Genomic DNA, 19462 nt, shown 5'->3' with positions numbered 1-19462 from the left:
CTTGGGCTCGCAAGGCTGAAAAACTGAGCAGCTAGCGGCTGGACTGCGACTGAGCCCACGTTTGCAGCACAGGTAAACACCTTTTAGCGCACATATACGCTTGGGATACCGGCTTCGTTGCGGCCACCTTAAGGTGATTCTTACGCTCGTCATCGAAGCCATCGTCACCGCTCGTGACGCACTGGCTGAGAACTACAATTCCAGTGCGTGCTAAAACAAGCTGCTCGTATTTCGCGGAACAATCTGAACTCGAAAACAAAGTTGCTTCTATCGGCTTCCATGTGGGCTCTTGCTCAATTGTGAAAGTACACGCGAACAAGATGCGGCGAGTGCGAGCCGCTGTTGCATATCAGCTAAAGTGTGACGCAACTATCGGCGTAGTTTCGCAAAGCAGTTGATATCAAAGTTATCCGCTTGTACGGGTCACAGTTAAGCTCTCAGTTTCATGTAAATCTCCGTCGAGCATGCCTGCGTCAGTCAAAGTAATGCATCGCAGCTGCTCTCAGTCCTACCGCTCACGTCCAACATATCCTTGATATGCACCAGCTTGAGGTAGGGTGCATTTCTTTGCCCGTTTTTTCGCAATTAAGAGATTTTGGCTGACAGCAAACGAAATTTCATTCCGTCAACAGCGTCGTCTGCGCCGTCGTCTGCTCCGTCGTCTGCTAGGACAACCGGGGCACCCTGGGTGATGGGATCACAGGATCGCAGCTTCTACAAAAGTATTTAAAAGCGCTTTAATGTTCGCACTTAGACAAAAAATAATTTTAAAAAAATTGAGATATTTTTCTTCTGAACATAATTTAAATATTAGTAGTAAAACAGCGCATTTGAGTTGCAGTTTTTCAACGACGCAAAAACAAGGGCAAAGCCGCTGCCGCGGGCGCCATGTCAGTGCGTGCGTTGCTGCACGTTTTGTGTTATTTGGCTTTTCATGGCATTGTTTGAGTGCTTTTGCGGCGGACATGTGTGAAGAACAGAAGTGTGTTTTGTAAGCCAACGACGAGTATTACGCCCAGTCAACATCGGTGAGTTTGGACGGGCAAAGCCATGAAGAAAGGCAGCGCTACGACGTCTTGTCATCTGGAAAGGCAATGAAGACGACGGCGCGGTTTTACTAAGCCTGGATGAGCTGCATGATTGGTGAGTCCCGTCACCGCTTCTCTATTACTGATCTGTATTCACACGCGTTATTAGTGTGCGGCTATATAGGGATGGCACTGGAGGCAGTCTGCGTGCGGTTGCCTCAGCTTAATGCGTTCCCAGAAAATAACGGGCGTATAGCCTGCGTGATAAGTGTTGCTTCATAGTCTATGCCTGCGTTTAGTACTGAGGTGCCGTGGTAAATAAAAATGCCACCAGAGATCACAACAGAGTTATGCGGTCGCTTGCTAGCGCTGCGAAAAACTACAGACAATGTTTACTACATTCAACTGGCATGGATTTCTACTGCGTAGAAGACGACGATCAGTGCCGCGGGTGAGAGCGCTTTTGCTTGGACAGCTGAGAACAGCCAAGGGAACTGACAATGGGTGATTTTGCTCGCGGCCGGTACCCATCGGATGGATTTGTGCTATTTAGAAGATGATGATGAGCGGCAGTGCTGCGCGATGAAGCACTTGCGCTAGGCGAACTGCGAACAGACGACGGATGATTTTGCTCGGTGTTGGTGCTCATCGGATCAGTGCTTGCTTCTTAATATTCGTCATGCAAATTTTTTTGAAGACAGTGATCGCATGTGGAAGGCTGGCGCATATTTACTAGTCATTTGTAAACTTTTATCTGTGCTTCCCCATTGGAACAGAATTTGGCAATATTATGTCAGTTAGGTCGTTCTTGTGTCTTCCCTGAACTGTAGGTGTCCATGCTTCCTCTCCTTCAGGGCACTGAACTGTTGGGGATGCAACTGCACACTTATTCGGGATTTCAAGCTTTTTGCTGTATGCCTCGCTTATGCGGCCCGCTTTCAGGTCGTTCGCAATTGGTGATGGTTTGTTATTCATTTTCACTTTCTCTTATTTATTATTGGTTCACTGCCGGCAGCAGTTCTCCGCGCTCGGAACTGTTCCCAGGCACGGAACCCTACCCACAGACCTCCCTGCACCTCACTCACCAGTGTTCTTCGGTATATTTTTTTTCTCTTGCCCCTACTTGCATTACCACTCGACAAATGTTTTGCTGTTTTTATTTGTGTGCAGATTTGTTAAATGCACTACTAATTTTCGTATCATGCTCAGTTGTGACGTGAGATATCGGGCTCCTTGCTATTGAATGCATGCCTTTTCCATTCTCTCTTCTCATTTATGCAAGGTAAACTGGTCGACTGGTTGCTGCGTTCAATTTAAGAATACATTAGACGCTGGTGCAAGACACCCTAATAGTAATTAACTAAAGCCTGCGCATGCTATATTCGAATAGTTGGGCTCTTTTCATCATGCTTTAAAATAAAGCGGTATTCCAGCCAGCTCATCTTTCAATGTGATTATGACAGTCATGTAAATGTACTCAAAGAATGTGTATGGGTGTTTCACATACAATCTCCTTATTTATTTTGTCATGGGCCACCTCATTGCTTTTTGTGTTCCTATATTAATACCTTATTTTAGTTTCTGAAGCAGTTGACAGTTTGTTTTGTCGTCATTCATGACATTGTCACTGGCACTGACAGCTGTTGGTCGGGACGTATTTATCTGCAGTTGCCAGCTGCCAGCATCTGCTGGGCCATGCTTGCTTCCTGCCTTCAGCTGTGCCATCCCTCCAAGCCATTCATGGTAATTATCTTTTTCAGTTACGCATACCTTACCTGCCTGTTTTGAAAAATATTTTTTCAACGTAGGCTCACTGCTGTGTTTAAAAATGCATGAAGAACTCTACATGCACTTTACAGCAGTACCTCACCTTATAGTTACATGAACTGCAAATTTGTACGAAATATAGCCGCTCATGTAGCTCTTGACACTGCGCTGTTATTATAAAGGAGTTGAGCCTGCTTCAGGTGCAGTGACTATTCCACACCTGTTGCCTGTTATACATGTGTGTCCTCTAAAAGAGCCAAAATGTTCGTTTATCTTTTTAAAAACATTGTGCTGTACAATAATACTCTAATGGTATTTCTTGCTTCTACACTGAAATGTCAGTCAGTAAAGTAACATTGTATGATGACACCAAATCTTGCGTGGCATAGCATCCTTGCAGCGTACTTGGCAAGCTCCTGTCAGTGCAGATGTATTGCTGGTTTATTGCTGTGGCATGTGGTTATACTGCACAGTTTGTACCTCTACGTTCTTGAAACTATCCTTGAAAAATTTAAAATTGGTTTTTGAGGAAGGGAAGTGACACAGTAACTGTCTCACATCTTGATAGGCACCTGAACCATGATGTAAGGGAAGGGATAAAGGAGGGAGTTAAAGAAGAGAAGAGGTGCCGTAGCAGAGGGCTGCAGAATAATTTTGGGCACCTGGGGATCTTTAACCTGCACTGACATCAAACAGCACGCAGCTTAGCCTGTGTTCACTTGGGCCCGCATAAAAAATCGAGCAAACCTTCTTAGAACTGACATTTCATTGCACCAGCTACTTTGTAGTTTTGACTGCAGTGACCTGAAATCAACGGTTGTTTACTTTGCACAGCCCACATACCCTGAACAAGATTTGATGATGCTAGACGAGGTGACCCTCTCTGCATAGCAGCAGGTTGGTTCAGGAAATGCGAAGACTCATGGAGAACCTCTCAGTTATATTTGATTTCATGTTATTGTAGTATTAGTGGTGAGTTGTAGTATAAGTGATGAATTCTTGTAAATGATTGAGGACATCAATACTCAGTGTGGAAATGAGAGCTAAAGCTTAATAATCAGGAAAGAGGCGATTTTATGAAATGCAGTAAGGTACTGGAAGTCTTAACAGAATACACCTCGGCCAGGTCATGCACAGATATAGAGCATTTGATAGAAATGGTCGGGATAATAAGAAAGGGGTATATTGCCTTATACATGCACTCAGAAGCAGGGTGTCGAACCGGAACCGAACCTGAACCCGAAACCGGAACCGAACCCGAATTTTCACCCGGAACCGGAGCCGAACCGAACCCATATTTTTTTCGCCATCTTGGAACTGAACCCGAACCGGAACGATTCAAAGGAACCGTTCCGAACCGGTTCGGAGCTCGGTTCAGCCCCGCTTTTTTTTTGCAACCCGGCACACTTCTTTTTTTTTTTCAGACAAAATGAGATAGCGTAGCGCGTAGGTTTATCCATCCCAAGCTGCATGTGCTGGAAAGTGGGAGAATGGCACCCAGTAGATTAGACGACAAAATTGAGTGAAGTATGGCGTGTGGAAAGAAACCTAATCGACTTTTCTGTAATGTACTAGCGCCAATTCTAAAGCACTGTAAGTCAGGTTTATCTGAAACCTTGAGTTATTACTTCTCCTTTTCATGTTTGCGTATGATTTTAATCAAATTGTTAGCACTGATCTAAGTCAATAAAGGACTATAGACACCAAATTTTTCCTTGCGCATTTTCTTCTTTCAAACGATGATTTCGACATTGGTATACATGGAGCACCTCGTGGTATTTGCCTACAGCCAATACATAATTTGTATTCGAATTTCTTCGTGACGTTGTTTTAGTTTCATCAGCAGAACGATGGCTGTTACCTGTAGTTGTATTTAGGTTACATGAGGCACGAAATAAACCGGCAATGTAACTGCTAGTAAGTTGTTTGTTGTAATTATAGCCTTTGACGCAGGCTGGATTATGTGATAGTGAGTCAAAACGAAGTATCAGCATCTATATCACAGTTTTTGCAGGCCTCAGGTGACAGTTCAACTACAAGTCACAGCATTTGTAGGTTGATGAAACCGAAACAGCATGGAGAATAAATTCTTTTCTAAATTATTCAGCGGCTGTAGGCGAATACCGTATGGTGATCCACGTATCCCAATATCTAAGCTATCGTTTGAAAGAAGAAAGCACGCAATAAAATTTGTGTGCACAGTCCTTTAAGCACCGATTGAGAATCCCTTCCCTTTATTTGTGTCATTTATCACAAATATATGAAACATTAGCCCAACGACCAAACAACGCTGTGGCAGTGGTTTTTGGGAAAAGGAAATGGCGCAGTAACAGTGTCAAGGGAAAGGGGAAGGTGGGAGTGAAAGAAGAAAGGAAGGAAGAGGTGCAGTTGGGGAGGGCTTCGGAATATTTGGACTTCAACATGCACTGACACCACACAGCACATGGGTGCCTTTTGAGTTTCCCTCCAACGAAACGCCACCGGGTTCGAACCCGGGTACACCTAATAAGTAGCCGAGCGTCAAAGACACTGAGCCACCGCAGTGGGTAGAGCAAAATTTACTTTTACAAGCGTTCGTTGTCACCGACAGCAGGTACTAAATAAAACCCTTCACGATGGGTCAGTGGTGCAAAAAAGAAAAAAAAAATGCCGCGGTGGCTGTGGAGCTCGGCTGCTGATCCAAGGTTGCGTCGCATCCTAATCACGTGCACAATCACATGACCACGTCTGGTGAAGCGGTAGTCGGAGCAGCGGTGAGCCACGTGGTCTTACCTCACAGCCACACCTCCGGCGCTCCAATCTGCTGAAGGTCAAAACGCAGTACTCGATGACCTTGGCGAAATATGACGTGATAGAGCTCTCGCTCCAAAACTCTGCCTGGTTATGTTAATCTGGAGTCCACCACTACAGCGTCCATCGTATAGAGGCCGTGTATACTCGACACGTCAAACAGAAGGTATTATTACTGTTATTACGAAATAAAGGACGGACAGATTGATGCAGCTTTTTTTTTAGAATCCGAATATTCTTTTTTGCACGTGATGGAAAAAAGCAAGGAAAGGCAGACTCTTGGCAGTGGTGAAGCTACTTATAAGAAAAAAATTAAATACTGGTTACACAAAGGGGCAATGCCGAAATGCATGCGTTCGCTTGCATGTGATAGTGATTAGGCCCAGAAAGATGCTACTGCAATGCGATGCAACTGCGATGAAATGATTCCGTTACGCCGAACTGTTCTGCTTATAAAAACATGATGCCAGTCGCTAGCAGGCCGCTTCATCACACTGTTCTCGGACTGCTTGATCTTGGATTCTCTGTCTGGCGGCTTATATCTACTTTTCGCTGTCATACTTCCGTTTCTTGGTGTCTGAGACGAGAAGCTTATGCTTGTTGGCGCACACACACACACACACACACACACACACACACACACACACACACACACGCACACGCGCACGCGCACGCACGCACGCACGCACGCACGCACGCACGCACGCGCGCACGCGCGCACACGCGCACACACGCGCACACGCGCGCGCACACACACACACACACACACACACACACACACACACACAGTGCGGTTATTTTTGGGAAGGGAGGCTAAACTGCTAACGCAGTAAAAAGGACAACTAAACGAGTATGCACACTCCGAGTTGGATTCGTATCAGTGGCGGCGCAACAGGAAACCTCTGTTTGGAGATGCCTTAGGTTACTCCGCCATCTCCGAGGCCTCTTTTTATCGTTGTTGCATGAAATATTAGGATCCTCTATGACATTCCTCGTGCCTTGCTTGATCTCGTCGAATTCAGAGATCTCAGCATAAGTCCTTACGCCACCATGGCTCCCTATTCCGCCCGCTCATCGAAATTTCGGAATGAGTCAGGAGATTGAGCTTGAGCAGCATATTCCTTCAGCGGTAAAGAGCACTCTTCTCTGAACAGCAACCTCGTTGAACGCGGGGGATCTGCGTGTTGATCCATCATGCGGGTGTTCCACACGCTAAGCGGTCCTACGAACACGAAGAATTCGCACGGAATTCCGGAGTCTTTCGTCGCAGACAGAAATGCTATTGTGAGGTGCATGATCTCAATGTCCATTTTAAGAGACTGCAGAAGTATGCCCCAAAAAACGCAGCACCACGACAAAAAGAAACAATTATTTTGTTGCTCAGTGATTTCTCGTTGCACTCACGGGTAGCAGCAATTCACTGACCACGGCACAAACGCCTCCTTAGCGCAAAGGTACATCCTGACACGTAAGATCCACGTTTGAAGCGTAAAAAATGTTTTTGCGGCCGATTGAAACTACAATAAAGCCCATTTATAACGAACCTGACGGTCACGCGGATTCCGTTCGTTATATCTGATGTTCGTAGTAAGTGTACTCTTCGTATAATAGCCAAAAATACTGAGGCCACTAAAAGTGGCGTTTATTTCTTATAAAACTGCTTAATGCGCGCCTACTTGTGCAAAGCAGATCCTGCAGCGGCTCTTTTCAGGCTATCTAGGGTGGTCAGTTAATCCTCGTGGAGACCATTGCTGCCAACTATCAAATTTAGCGACGGGTGTATAACTAATCGTGGTTGAAGTGTCCACAGCAGCTGGTGGCAGGTCGGCCACATAAAAAAGATTCCTGAGAGTACGGCAGGGCTTGTACTTAGTGTTCGTCTTCGTCACAGCCCGCGCTTCTGCAATTTTGTGGTCTACACGAGCGTAGTTATATATTTATCTAAGGAAACATCTGGCCAGCCATGGATGAACGAAGCGTTGCCACACATCTACATTCGTCCGGTCACGTGTGTTTTCGAGCTGCTTCTGTCGTTCCTGTGCTCATGCAGCGTCGAGAGTAGCGCAGCGCTCGTGGCACAGAATGCATCAGTTGCACTGGCCGCTGTATGACGCTACCTGCACGTGGAAGCAGCGCAAAAGATGGAGCCGTCTGGGCAGGCTATGCATACCACGTTACCAGCCCGTAGGTAGCACGCATGGCTAGCAAGGCTTTAAAAATTCTCAAATCGCTGCTGTTACTTGATCCACGACTATGGTCAGTATAGCTTCGATTTCGACGATGCCCCTTTCTCACACGCACCGCGCTTCTTCCACTCGAGAGGCTTTGCCCAGCCGACGAACACGCAGGCAGTGATTGCCCTCATTTGCCGTCGACGCGGGCTTGGCCTGCGGTTACTTACTGTTTGAATAGGGAGATATATAACATATCATTACCGCGTTTACGTTACTGTGTACAGTGTTCCCAGACGCCGGATTTTCCGGTTAGCGCTGCGCACTGCAGTGCCGCCTTTTATCGCATTTTTGGGTCGACATGTTCATTCCGGAGCGGTGTCGTGAAGGTTGAGAGGCGTTCTCTCACTCCACGCTTACTGGAAGCACGACCTCTTCAACTTCGAGGATAGTTTACCGCGCCTCCTCGTTCGCTATAACCGAGTGGTGCGGCAAAAGTTTTTAGTTGTATCTGCGACGAATTGTCTTTGCCCTTATGCATATTTTCTCGGTAACACCGCACCCGTTCGTAACAAGCGAGCGTTCGTTGTATCTTTGGCCGTTGGGCTGGACTACATCAGCTGAATTCGTATCAAGAAAGGTTAGGTAAGGCTGCAGATATACTTGTAGAGGAATTAATGACCGATCACAAAATTTGTCCTCTGCCTTTTAGAGAGGCCGTACAGGTGTCCCAAGGAAAAGCGGAGAGGGAGAAAACCGAATGGATCAGCACAAAGTTCTCTCACGACCTTGTCCAGAAAAGACATACGAGCACTGAGCCGCCTATTAAGCACAGCTCCCAGAAAGGGTTTGTTTGTAGTTTAGAAGATAAATGCCCTGAAGCAAGTTGGTGAAAAAATGGTGCACGAGACATTCACCAGACTCTACCAGGCGCAAAAAATTCTGTAGAGACACAGGCTCCCTTTGATAGCCCCCAGGAAAAATTACAAAAATTCTACGCAGTGCAAGTACACCTTCTTCCTAGCAGAATGCTGCACTTGCAAGAATGTTGAAACGCAACATCCCAACGAAGATGTTACCAATTTGTGTCTGTGCAGAAACGAAGCGCCTCAACCTAACCTATCCAAGCGTGTGTTTTTTTCATCGTACTCTTTCTATCAGAATAAAATAGGTCGACGTCATCATAACAATTCATAGTCGTAATTTCCCACTGTACTAGTAAGAATACACGATTAGCTGTCTTTTTCAAGATACTGAGCTACACGGGCTCTAGATATATAACGCGAGTCACGAAGGCTATTTCGAAGAGGAGATTTCAATAAGATATGTTTTGGTATGCTCAGTGTGTTAGGGAGAGCTAGTGCTCCCACGAGGCTCTCGTTTGGAGGGGGGGGGGGGTTCTCACATATTTCTGTATCATGTAGGAAAGGGCGGGGGGGAGGGGAATGACTGGCAAGTCGGTTTCGGGACGACGAAAAGGTGTCTGTCTGTATATAGGAGCCGATGCATGGCAGCTCCGTATCTCAATAGTGCGCGGGAACGCAAAGGCCGGGTGCGGCGGTCATTTCGGCGCCCGCGTAAGTGCACTGCGTACGAAAAATTCCCAACTGACTCAAGCTTCAAAGAGATCAATTTCTCGCACGACGGGGCCCCCGAAATCGCTCAAGCTGGAGAGTTTTGTAGATGCAAAATCCACCGGCTTTTCTCCTCATATATCATCAGATGGATTATAGCATACACATAGCCGTACATTATATTGCGAGTTTATTTAATTTTACGGCTCTTGCCTTAAAATCGTCTTTTTGCCGCGGACAATAAATAAAGTGGGTAAAGTGAGAAAATCTTTAATTGAAGAAATGTTTGCATTTTTTATTTTATATATCGATGCAACAAAAAAAAAAGTAAACACCATAACAAGGTAGATTAAAACTCATCTACGTTCTAATTTTTTTTGCCCTGAACCCGTTTGAACCGGTTCGAACCGGTTCAGTATGGTCCGAACCGGTTCGAACCGGAACGGAATGTCGCTCTGGAACCGAACCCGGAACTGAACCCGAAAGGTGTGAACCCGAACCTGAACCGAACCCGAAAAAATTCCGGTTCGACACCCTGCTCAGAAGTTATAAACAGCACCTTGCAGTATGCTCAAAAAGAAATTTTAAACTGCTTTGCCTTTGCTAAGCTGTCAGGCAAAGGGGGGTACACTATCAAAGGGTTAAAATTGTGAACAGTGCGGTGAACCACTGATTTTTATATTTTTCAAAGGCGTTTGACCTTGTTAATCACTCTGTGCTGCTTAAAAAATTAGACCACTACGGTATTAGAGGCATAGCCCATATGCTGATTTCCTCATACTTGCGACATAGATCTCAGTTTGTTAGTATTGCCGGTGAATGCTCCCAGTTGAAAGCGGTAGCTTCTGGCTTTCCGCAAGGGAGCATTTTGGGTCCGTTTCTTTTTGTTCTTTATATTAATGATATTGTTCGCATCGATAGCACTGCGAAGTACATAATTTATGCAGATGACACTAGTCTGTTTTTTTCGGGTACTTCTACGGCTGATCTCGCAAATCGAGCTAATAAAACCTTAAAAGAAATAAATACTTGGACTGCTGATAATCACTTAAGAATTAACGTTAGTAAAACTGCAGCCGTCATGTTCCACCCACGTCACAAACACTTTGAACTTCCTCTAATTGAACTAAACAATACCAGAATAGAATTTGTGCAGTCTGTGAAAACTCTGGGCGTTTACTTTGCAGCAGATATGTCGTGGAATGACCATATTAATTACCTCGTTCAGAAACTTTCCAGAACAGTTGGTATCATGCGCCGCCATAGCTTTAATTTTCCTACGTCAGTCAACATGTTACTTTATCACTCTTTGTTCTCTTCCATAGCCAGCTACGGATGTATGGTGTGGGCAACAACAACAGCTGAAAATATTAAACTCACTGTCTTACAAAAACGTATTATACGCATTGCATGTAAAGTGCCTTATTTCTTCCACACTGCGAGCCTTTTCCACCGACACAACGTTATTCCAATGAAATCCATGTATAACTATAGGCTGTGCTACAAATATAAACTCGCCATAATGAAAAATGATGACTTCTTACTTACACTTGCTAGGTTAGAGCAAAGCAGAACTGTGTATGATACCCGCGTAGCAGAGCCTTGGAATGTTAAGAAATGTCGCACAAACTATGGCAAACAAATGTTGCAGCATACCTTACCGACACTTCTGAACCAGTTGTACTCCCACAAGAATCTTGATGTCTCTACTATTTCTCTGAAAGAATTGCCCCAAATATTCGTGTAGTTCTTTTTTTTCTTGCTATTACCATTTCTTTTTTTTTCTTGCTATTACCATTTTGAGCGCACCTGTCAGTTCTGCTGTCCTTTATTTTCTCCTCCCTGTGTTTGCCTTTATAGTCTTTTTGACCTAATATAGTTCTTTTTTCTTTTACAAGCAGAATGTACTGCTTACTGAACGTACATGTGTCATTCTATGTACAGAACATACGAGTTTTTTCTTACAATTTGTTTGATGTCCTATTCCGCCGCCGTCAATGCTGCACTGTAAGAGGAAGCCAGGACCTCTCAAGCTGTCTATACAGCTTTTTCCCTGGCTGTCCTCGCAACACCTAGTTGCGGAAATAAACCTTCAAACCTTCAAACCTTCAAAATCATAGGGTTAATGATAAGAGATTGGGAGAGAACTGAGTTGGTTGGAAATAAATGCGAATTAAAATCTGAGCGGGAATCATAAATGGACATAGGCAGGACATACATTTTTTAAAGAAGCTGACTATCCTTTTGGATAGTGGAGTGGTTACTCACAGCAGGAAATTGTGCTCTTCCTGCCTTCATTTTATGGACATATATGCTTTGTGTCTTACGTCTCTTGGCCTGCCATAGGCAGCATATGCTCATAATAAATTTTCACCTGTCTAATTATGTGGCATAGGGAGAATTGAACTATATAACCTCATCAATGCACACCCTCTCTGAAGTGAACTTTGTCAACCCCGTCAGTCACCACATTGATGCATGTCACCTCAAATGGGAGCCGTCATGGTGGCTGAGTGGTTATTGTGCTTAGCTGCTGACCCGGAAGAGGCAGGTTCGATTCCAGCCAGTTTCGATTCCAGCTGTACTAGTCTCATTTCCTCTACAATATACGATATCAGCAGCGCGAACACGGTTAGGAAAAAAACAGACAGAAAGGGGACAGGACAGAGCGCTGAACTATCAACTTTATTTCAAGAATGACCAAGACCCCGCTCTTAAATACACACGCCACAGCGCTCTGTCTTGTCCCCTTTCTGTCTGTTCTTTCCTAACCGTGTTCGCGCTGCTGAAATCGTATGAATTCCCACCAACTAGCCCGCCAGATTGTGTTATTCTCTACAATAGCGCCCTGTATAGCCTGCGCCGCTTTGTGGCATGAAACCCTTTAAAACCAAGTAAAGTAGTGGATGCATCATTTCAAAAATTTGTTGAAATTTATTATTCTCTAAACCTTAACAATTTTCTGCACCTGTTTTCCTTCGTCTTTCCCTCTTATTTCCTTCTTCATGCTGAGTAACAGGTCAGTGATTTTAAGTGCCAGCTAAATATTTTGTTCATTTCATTAGCAAACTTTCTGTCTCTCTCTATTGCTTTGCTATTTGTATCTGCAGTATGGTATTATGCAAAAATATGTCAAGCTTAGTTCCAAGAGATATGGCCTGGATTTTAAGTTCTATAGTCAACCACACTGATATTACTTATTACGCTATCGAGGCTTTTTTTTGGGATGTGCTACCTGGTACAGAACTGATGTGGCCTACAGCGGTAAATATCGTTTGAATGTGCATAAATTGAATAGGAAGCCAAATTTCTCATTTGTCTATGTAAATAGATTGGGCAATCATCATGTGCTCACAAAGCTCATAAACTTTTCTGTTTCTAAAACTTTCTGTAAAAGGCACTGACTCACTGAAATACACTGCAGTTACTTTTGCCTAATCCTGATATTATTTACTGAAGACTGATTTGAGGGAAAGTCCACTGAGCTCGAATGAGTGCACGGCAGCTTGTCTTTGTCCAAAGTATTTGGAGAATAATGAATTTTGTTACCTGGCAAAGATAAAGCAAGGATGGCAGTGTTTTGTAATGTCCGCAGGGCATTCTTCCAAAGCCCAGTATGCATGTAATTCCTTTCTTTTTGTGCAACATAAAACGTCTTCCCTTTGCACTCATGGTTGAAACAAAATGTTGAATACTTCACCACTCTAAAAATGAAGGCCATTGTGCTGCTCTAAAAAATATCAGACTGCAGCGTTGTTGCGAGGCAAATTCACTAGCTTGTCACCATCATCAGCCTGACAACACCAACTGCAGGGCAGAGGCCTCTCCCATGTCTCTCCAATTAACACTGTCCTTTGCCAGTTGCAGCCACCGTATCCCCACAAACTTCTTAATCTCATTCGCCCGCCTAAATTTCTGCTGCCCCCTGCTACGTTTGCCTTCTCTTGGAATCCACTCCGTTACCCATAAGGACCAGCAGTTATCTTGCCTTCGCATTACATGCCCTGCCCAAGCCCATTTCTTCCTCTTGATTTCAACTGGGATGTCATTAACCCACGTTTTTTTGACACCTATTTGTCAGGCTCCGCGTTTTATTCTCACCTATTCGTCAAGCTGCAAGCCACTTGCGCGCTCTACAAACCTATTTAAAGTACAATATCCAGCAGGTTTGCCATGGAGTGTGTAGTGCTAAAAGAAAAAATAATACGAGTAACAGCTGATGATCTGGTGGAGAAACAGAATTCCAAGAGTTTGAGAAGGGCAGTGGAAGAACTAGCAAGGCGGGATAGCGAAATTCGACTAGTAGCGGACAGACAAATTGGAGACTTATGGAAGGGGCTGTAGTCTTAAGTGCACCTATCTGGGCTTGTGATGCAGTGTATAGGGCTCTTTGTTTTTGAGTAAAACTGGTTTCTCCTGATTGTTGCATTCCAGAAAGATTCATCAAGATTGGGTTAAACCCAATTTTCGCGTGCAATGTGCCTGTAAGAAAGTGTAGATTGATAATGCATGAAGCTAAAGAACCACTGGAGAGTAGTGGATATGTCTCTTATTTCTTCGTAGCTATATTGTTTAAACAGTGCTGGCTATTTGAATTCTTTTTTAATGCTTATTGCTCGTCGAGTTGTATAAAATTCTAGGATAAATTGAAAACTGCAGGGAGATTTAATTACAATAATTATACCCATATTTATGAAGCTCTGTTCGAAGAGAGGTCCACATTTTGTGTGCATGCTTTGAATTTGATTATTTTCACACTGCAAAATGGAGGACAGGTCTGCTGTGCGAGATTTTTGCAATGAAGCGAGAGCAAGTGATGCGGAATGCTTGTTACTGTGTCACCCTGCCAATATTTCTAGAACCCCTGGGACCACTGAGCTTGTGAGTATCAATGACTCAAAAGCTCGGAGCTGTGATTGCCCGTTCCGAGGTTGTCTGCATTAACCGATGCAAGGCCAAGGGCCCATAGCTAACAAGCATATGACACCATAGAACTAGATGCAGTCAGGCTGGGACTGTGCAGTATGTCAGTGTTAACGAGGTCGTGATAATCGAGGTTTACTCTGCGAAGCTAGTGTGAAATAATAATTGTTCTTATGGAAAATATCGTTTTATTTTAGTCATTGCAGCAAGGCAAGCATATCAAATCTGATATCTCTCACACATCCCTCTATGTTTCAGTTTCAAGGGAGCAAGAGTTGCGTGGAAGTCGGGCAAGCCACAAAGTTGCGTGCGGTTTGAGCCAGCAACCAGGAGCAGGCTGGGAATTTGCGAATTGTCAGTGGTATTCGCTCAGTCAAGAAGGCTTTACTGTAAGTACAGTGTTTTAGCCATAGCATTTCTTTGAAAAGAAGGCATTGAGCTTGAATAGGACAAGCTCTCGGTCTAGTTGGTGCAGATCCTTTTTGGTTGACAGAGCTTATAAACACAGACTGGGGTCAGAAAGAAAAAATATGATGGCACAGGTGCTTAGTACAGATTTATTCCAGAATCACCGAAACACTGCATATATAACCAAAACACAGGCGCCAACAGGTGGCAATTTTATGCACTCGTGGTAACAATAAGTGATATGGCCAATAGTGGGAAAACAGCACAAACTAGAAACAGAAACAAAGACTATAGAGCAGGGAAGGATGAAACCATAACACGGTTAAAGGAACAGTTTTAAGCAAGTCATTTTTAACACCACCAGCACGTGAAACAGTGGAACGGTGTGACCAAAATTTTTAAGTACTGGTCTGATAACACGGAACTAAAACACTACACGCAAACACAGATCAAGGGCAGTGAAATAAAAGTAAAATGGCAAGAAAAAACATGCGGTGAAAAGAAAATGGTGATTGGGCAAGCAAACAAGAATTGGTCTACAAAGGTGAAGTGAGCTAAAAAACTGAAAGAATAAAAGGGGAATAAATGCACAAGAGCAACAAAGGTGAAGCCAAGAATTAACATGGCTAAAGGAGGAAGATGAGCTACTGTAAAAACGAGAGATAAAATATCAAAAGATGAAATTCAATGAGTATTAAAGATAAAAGCAAACAAAAACGCGAAAATAGACGAGTTGGCAGAAAAGTCAAGGCATGCAAGATGTTTATAAAACCAGGGCTAGGTCAAACAGATCCTGAAGAAAGGCAATCTTTTTTTCCGAGGGTGTTCTTGCCCATTAATTCTCGAGCCTCAAAATCCCGGCGGCTCCCACCAGTTCGTCATGTAGGCTTATTCTGGTGCTTTTTTAACACAATGGCACTTTTTCGAACATGGGTGGCATGGCTTTTTTCGGTCACAGTTTTGGCAATGGACTTCCAGATTTAGAAGGACGTGCTTGTAGGCCAGTTGGTTGGAAATCGTTAGAAAAATCGCAAAACAGGAGGGGACAAAGGCAGGCGAAACACAAGGCGGTACAACAAATGAACATTTATTGAAGAAATGAGTGCTCATATGTATCAGTTGCGCATGTAATCTGCAAACAATCATTGCAAAAACAACCTAGGGACGGAAACAAATTCTAATTCTTTCTGAAAAATGGACACAGAAGGCATGCTAACCCACCTATCTGGCTTCGACCTCAGGATGGCAACAGCCTTGAGAATTTCTTTCCAACTGGCCCTTTATTCATCCAGTAATAATGTGCAGTTCAGTTTAGGTTAACAGTCTTTACAACTGGGACAGTGGACAGGCAGGCAAGGTCGTCCGGGCCTACCCAAGGAATGCTAATACTCTTGCAAGGGAGTGTTTCACCATCTACCAATTTGGCCGGTATGAAATCGACCACAGCTGAGAGGAATCGTGTACATCACCGCCGTTGCACATGGCATGAGGCATTCAAAAAGTACCGCCAACGGGCATGTTGTACGAGATTCCCCTCAGCTGTGGCCAGTTTTATATCGTCCAAAGTGGTAGATGTTTACACATTTGTTTGCAAGAGTATGCGTGTTCCTTGAGTAGACCCGGAGGCGTTTGCCGTCCCACTCACTGTCTCAATGTAGACTGCTATCCCAAACTGAACTGCACACAGATTATTGGATGAAGAAAGCAGCAGTTGGAGAGAGAGATTGTCGAGGCTGTTGCCATCTTGAGGTCGGAGCCAGATAAGTGTGTCAGAACGCCTACTGTGTTCATTTTTCAGGAAAATTAGCGTTTCTGTCTGTGTTTCCCCCCGTTGTTTTTGTTTCGTTTTTGAGCAGGTGATTGTCATATTTGCTCAGCTCTATGGTTGCCATTGAATTTTTTGCCTCTTTACGATTGTTTGCAGATTACACACGTGACTTGTCTATATAAGCACTGCTGTTCTTCAATAAATTTTCAGTTGTCAGTACGGCCTTGTGTTGTCACCTGCCTCTGTGCGATAGGTTTGCGGTTTTGCTCTTTCCGACTGGCAGATTCCCGAGAGATGTACCCGTTAAATCAATCTTATGCTCCCTTATCCTTTCATTGATGCCAATGTATACCTTGCCGCAAAACAAAGGGATTGATTAAACGCCCTCCGCGCATGGCGCTAAGGGTTTTCTGTGCTGCGTGGTGCAGCGTCTTTTTTTTTCATTTAGGATTCCGCGACTGCAATAGGTGCTAGGGGGTCAGAAAAGGCAATGTCTACTCCTGCTTTTTCTCCGATTTTCTTAAGGTTCTTTGAAATTTACCTTTAGAAAATTAGAGAGATAGAGTAGATGCTTTTTTTTGCTCCGCCCCCCCCCCCCCCCCTCTTCATCACCTATCACAGCTCTCTAGGATCGTCAATGAAAAAGAAATAAGAAACAGGCTGCACCGCATTGCACAGAAACCCTTAGTGGCATGCACAAGAAGTGCTTTCTCAATCCCTTTTTCTTGCTGCAAGGTATACATTGGGATCAATGGAAGGCTAAGAGAGCATTACACTGATTTATCGGATACATCTCTTAGGTACTTCCAAGTCCACTGCTGATAATGGGAAGCAAAAAAGCCATGCTGCCCAAAGTTCGAGAAAGCCACTGTATTAATAGAGCCCCGTAATAAGCTGACGCAATCCAATGGTGGAAGCCACAGAGATTTTCAGGCTCCGGGGTGAATGTAAAGAACACGCTTGGTTTCACTCGGAGTATTGCCTTTCTTTGTGAACGTACTTGATCTAGCCCTGGTTCTACATGTGTGTTACATGCCTTGCCTCTTCCGCCAACTTCCCTCTTTTGGTGTTTTTCCTTAATTTTTGCCTTCATACTGGTTATTGAATTTCACTTTTTTATATTTTATCTCTCGGCTTCACTGTACGTCATCTTCCACTTTTAACCATCTTAACCGTTGGCTTCACCTTTGTGGCTCATGCGCGTTTTTATTCCCTTTTTATCCTTTTAATTTTTAGCACACTTCACCTTCGCTTGTTGCTCAATTCTCGTTGGCTTACCCAATCACCATTTTGCTTCTATTGCATGTTTTTTCTTGCCATTTCTCCTTCATTTGTTTTTCTCTGCGCTTGGTCTGTGTTTGTGCATAAGGTTTTTTAGTTCCATTTTATCAGACTAGTTTTTAAATATTCTTTTGGTCAAACCTATCCACTGTTAGCAGTCTTCTAAAAATGACTTGGTTATAAATTTTTCTCTCACCTTGTTCTGGTTTTATCCTGTGCTGTGTCCTCTGGTTTTTGCTTCTAGCTTTTGTTGTTTTTCCACTACTTCTCATACCACTTCTTGTTACCACGAGTGCATAAATGGCTGCGTGTTGGTGCCTGTGGTGTGGGTATTTATGCAGTATGTCGGCAGTTCTGGAAAAAATTTTAAGTTCAGTGCCTGTGCCATCGTCTTTTTTGTTTCTGTCCCTTGTCTGTATGTCTGAGTGCTGTCAACCACAATCGGTGCATTGAGCTGACTGCTCTGCAGCTACCCATGTGTATGCAATGAAGTGGCTTCAAGAATAATGAAGTACACAAAAAAAATTGATTGCTTAAAATTTCTGGTATGTTTTTTAGGAAAACATTTTGCATTTAAAGGGCTAAGATTGCTCTGAAAATCTAAAAAAATTATGTGCTTCTTGGGGCCTTTCCTCAAATTTCACATCACCTTGTAGCGTGATGCAAGACATTCAAGTTGTTACCGACAGTTTACTTTTTTGTTGCCCACTTATTGGCTGCCACCTTCTTTGGGAGGCAGTGTCATGGGGTTTGGGAGGCAATCTGATTCCTGTGTATTGGCCTGAAGTGCAAGCTTTTGGATGTGGGGAGCAGGTTCATGGTGCCAACTTTTGGCTGTAACTACAGTTTGGCCATGACTGTTAGTCCTTTTCTGTGAAGCAGTGTAATTTATGTAATGCATATTTTGATGATGAAGCAGTTTCAGGGGTTGCGGTGCTCAGCTGTTGACTTCAAAGACACAGGATCGATCCTGGCCGCGGCAGTCGCATTCTGATGGAGACAAAATGCTGGAAGCCTGTGTACTGTGCGATGTCAGTGCACGTGAAAGAACCCCATGTGGATGAAATTATCAGAGCCCTTCACTATGGCATTCCTCATAGCCTGAGTCACTTGGGACATTAAACCCCATAAATCCAAACCCATTTTGGTACTTCTCAGCTTCGCCGCTGGCCTCTGCAGGCCAGCGAAACCTCCCACAAGTTGACGAACGGCAGTTTTTACACCATTCGTAAATGCCTACATAGACGCTACATCATTGGTGGCAAAGGTTGCCAGATGTGCAAGCGTTTCCGGTAGTTTTTCTCTGTTGCTTTCGTCAGGCAGCTTGCAAAAGATGTTTTACTAGGCTAATAAAGGGTGAGGGTCTTTGTGTTCTTAACGTGGTGCAGCGTGATGAAACAGACACTTAATAGCCATGCCATGCTTTTTCTAGCCAAAGGCAATTTTTCGCCTTATTCTCATCTTCAATTGCCATTCATGCTTCCTCGAGGGACGGCAGTTGGAAGAAGGTCTCTAGAGCAGCTCCTTGTCTGAAGAAATGCCGAGTGGCATTCTTCAATCCTAACTGCCCATCAAATGGTAGAGCAGTTGTTTTCTCCACTCCACAGAGTGGAGACGGAGTATCGAGTTGAGGCGCACTTCTGAATTCGGCGGTTAGCCTTTCATAGGCAGCAGAGATGCGCAATAACTTTATTTGCTGTTAATCTTCGAGATAAACACTAAATCCTCCTCATTCCTGATCAGTGCACACAC

The 19462-nt window shown here is 44.1% G+C and overlaps 1 protein-coding gene across 4 annotated transcripts in view; it reads left to right on the top strand.

Annotated features, from left to right (window-relative positions):
* The first annotated feature begins 1001 nt into the window (after positions 1-1001).
* LOC149361422 (uncharacterized) overlaps positions 1002-19462 on the top strand; it is a 442275-nt gene continuing 423814 nt past the window's right edge. For 3 of the 4 annotated variants that reach the window (XM_089572679.1, XM_089572680.1, XM_089572677.1), the window contains exons 1-4: positions 1002-1143; positions 2044-2125; positions 2697-2771; positions 14512-14642. In XM_089572679.1, the coding sequence (XP_089428805.1) occupies positions 1128-1143; positions 2044-2125; positions 2697-2771; positions 14512-14642 (304 nt within the window). In that variant the 5' untranslated portion in view covers positions 1002-1127. The remainder of the gene's footprint in view (positions 1144-2043; positions 2126-2696; positions 2772-14511; positions 14643-19462) is intronic. The other variant, XM_089572678.1, reaches the window with a different exon arrangement.

The sequence above is a fragment of the Amblyomma mixtum genome, chromosome 2 (assembly GCF_055824585.1).
Source record: "Amblyomma mixtum isolate Tamu chromosome 2, ASM5582458v1, whole genome shotgun sequence".
NCBI lineage: Eukaryota > Metazoa > Arthropoda > Arachnida > Ixodida > Ixodidae > Amblyomma > Amblyomma mixtum.
This window is presented reverse-complemented; position numbering and strand designations above follow the sequence as displayed.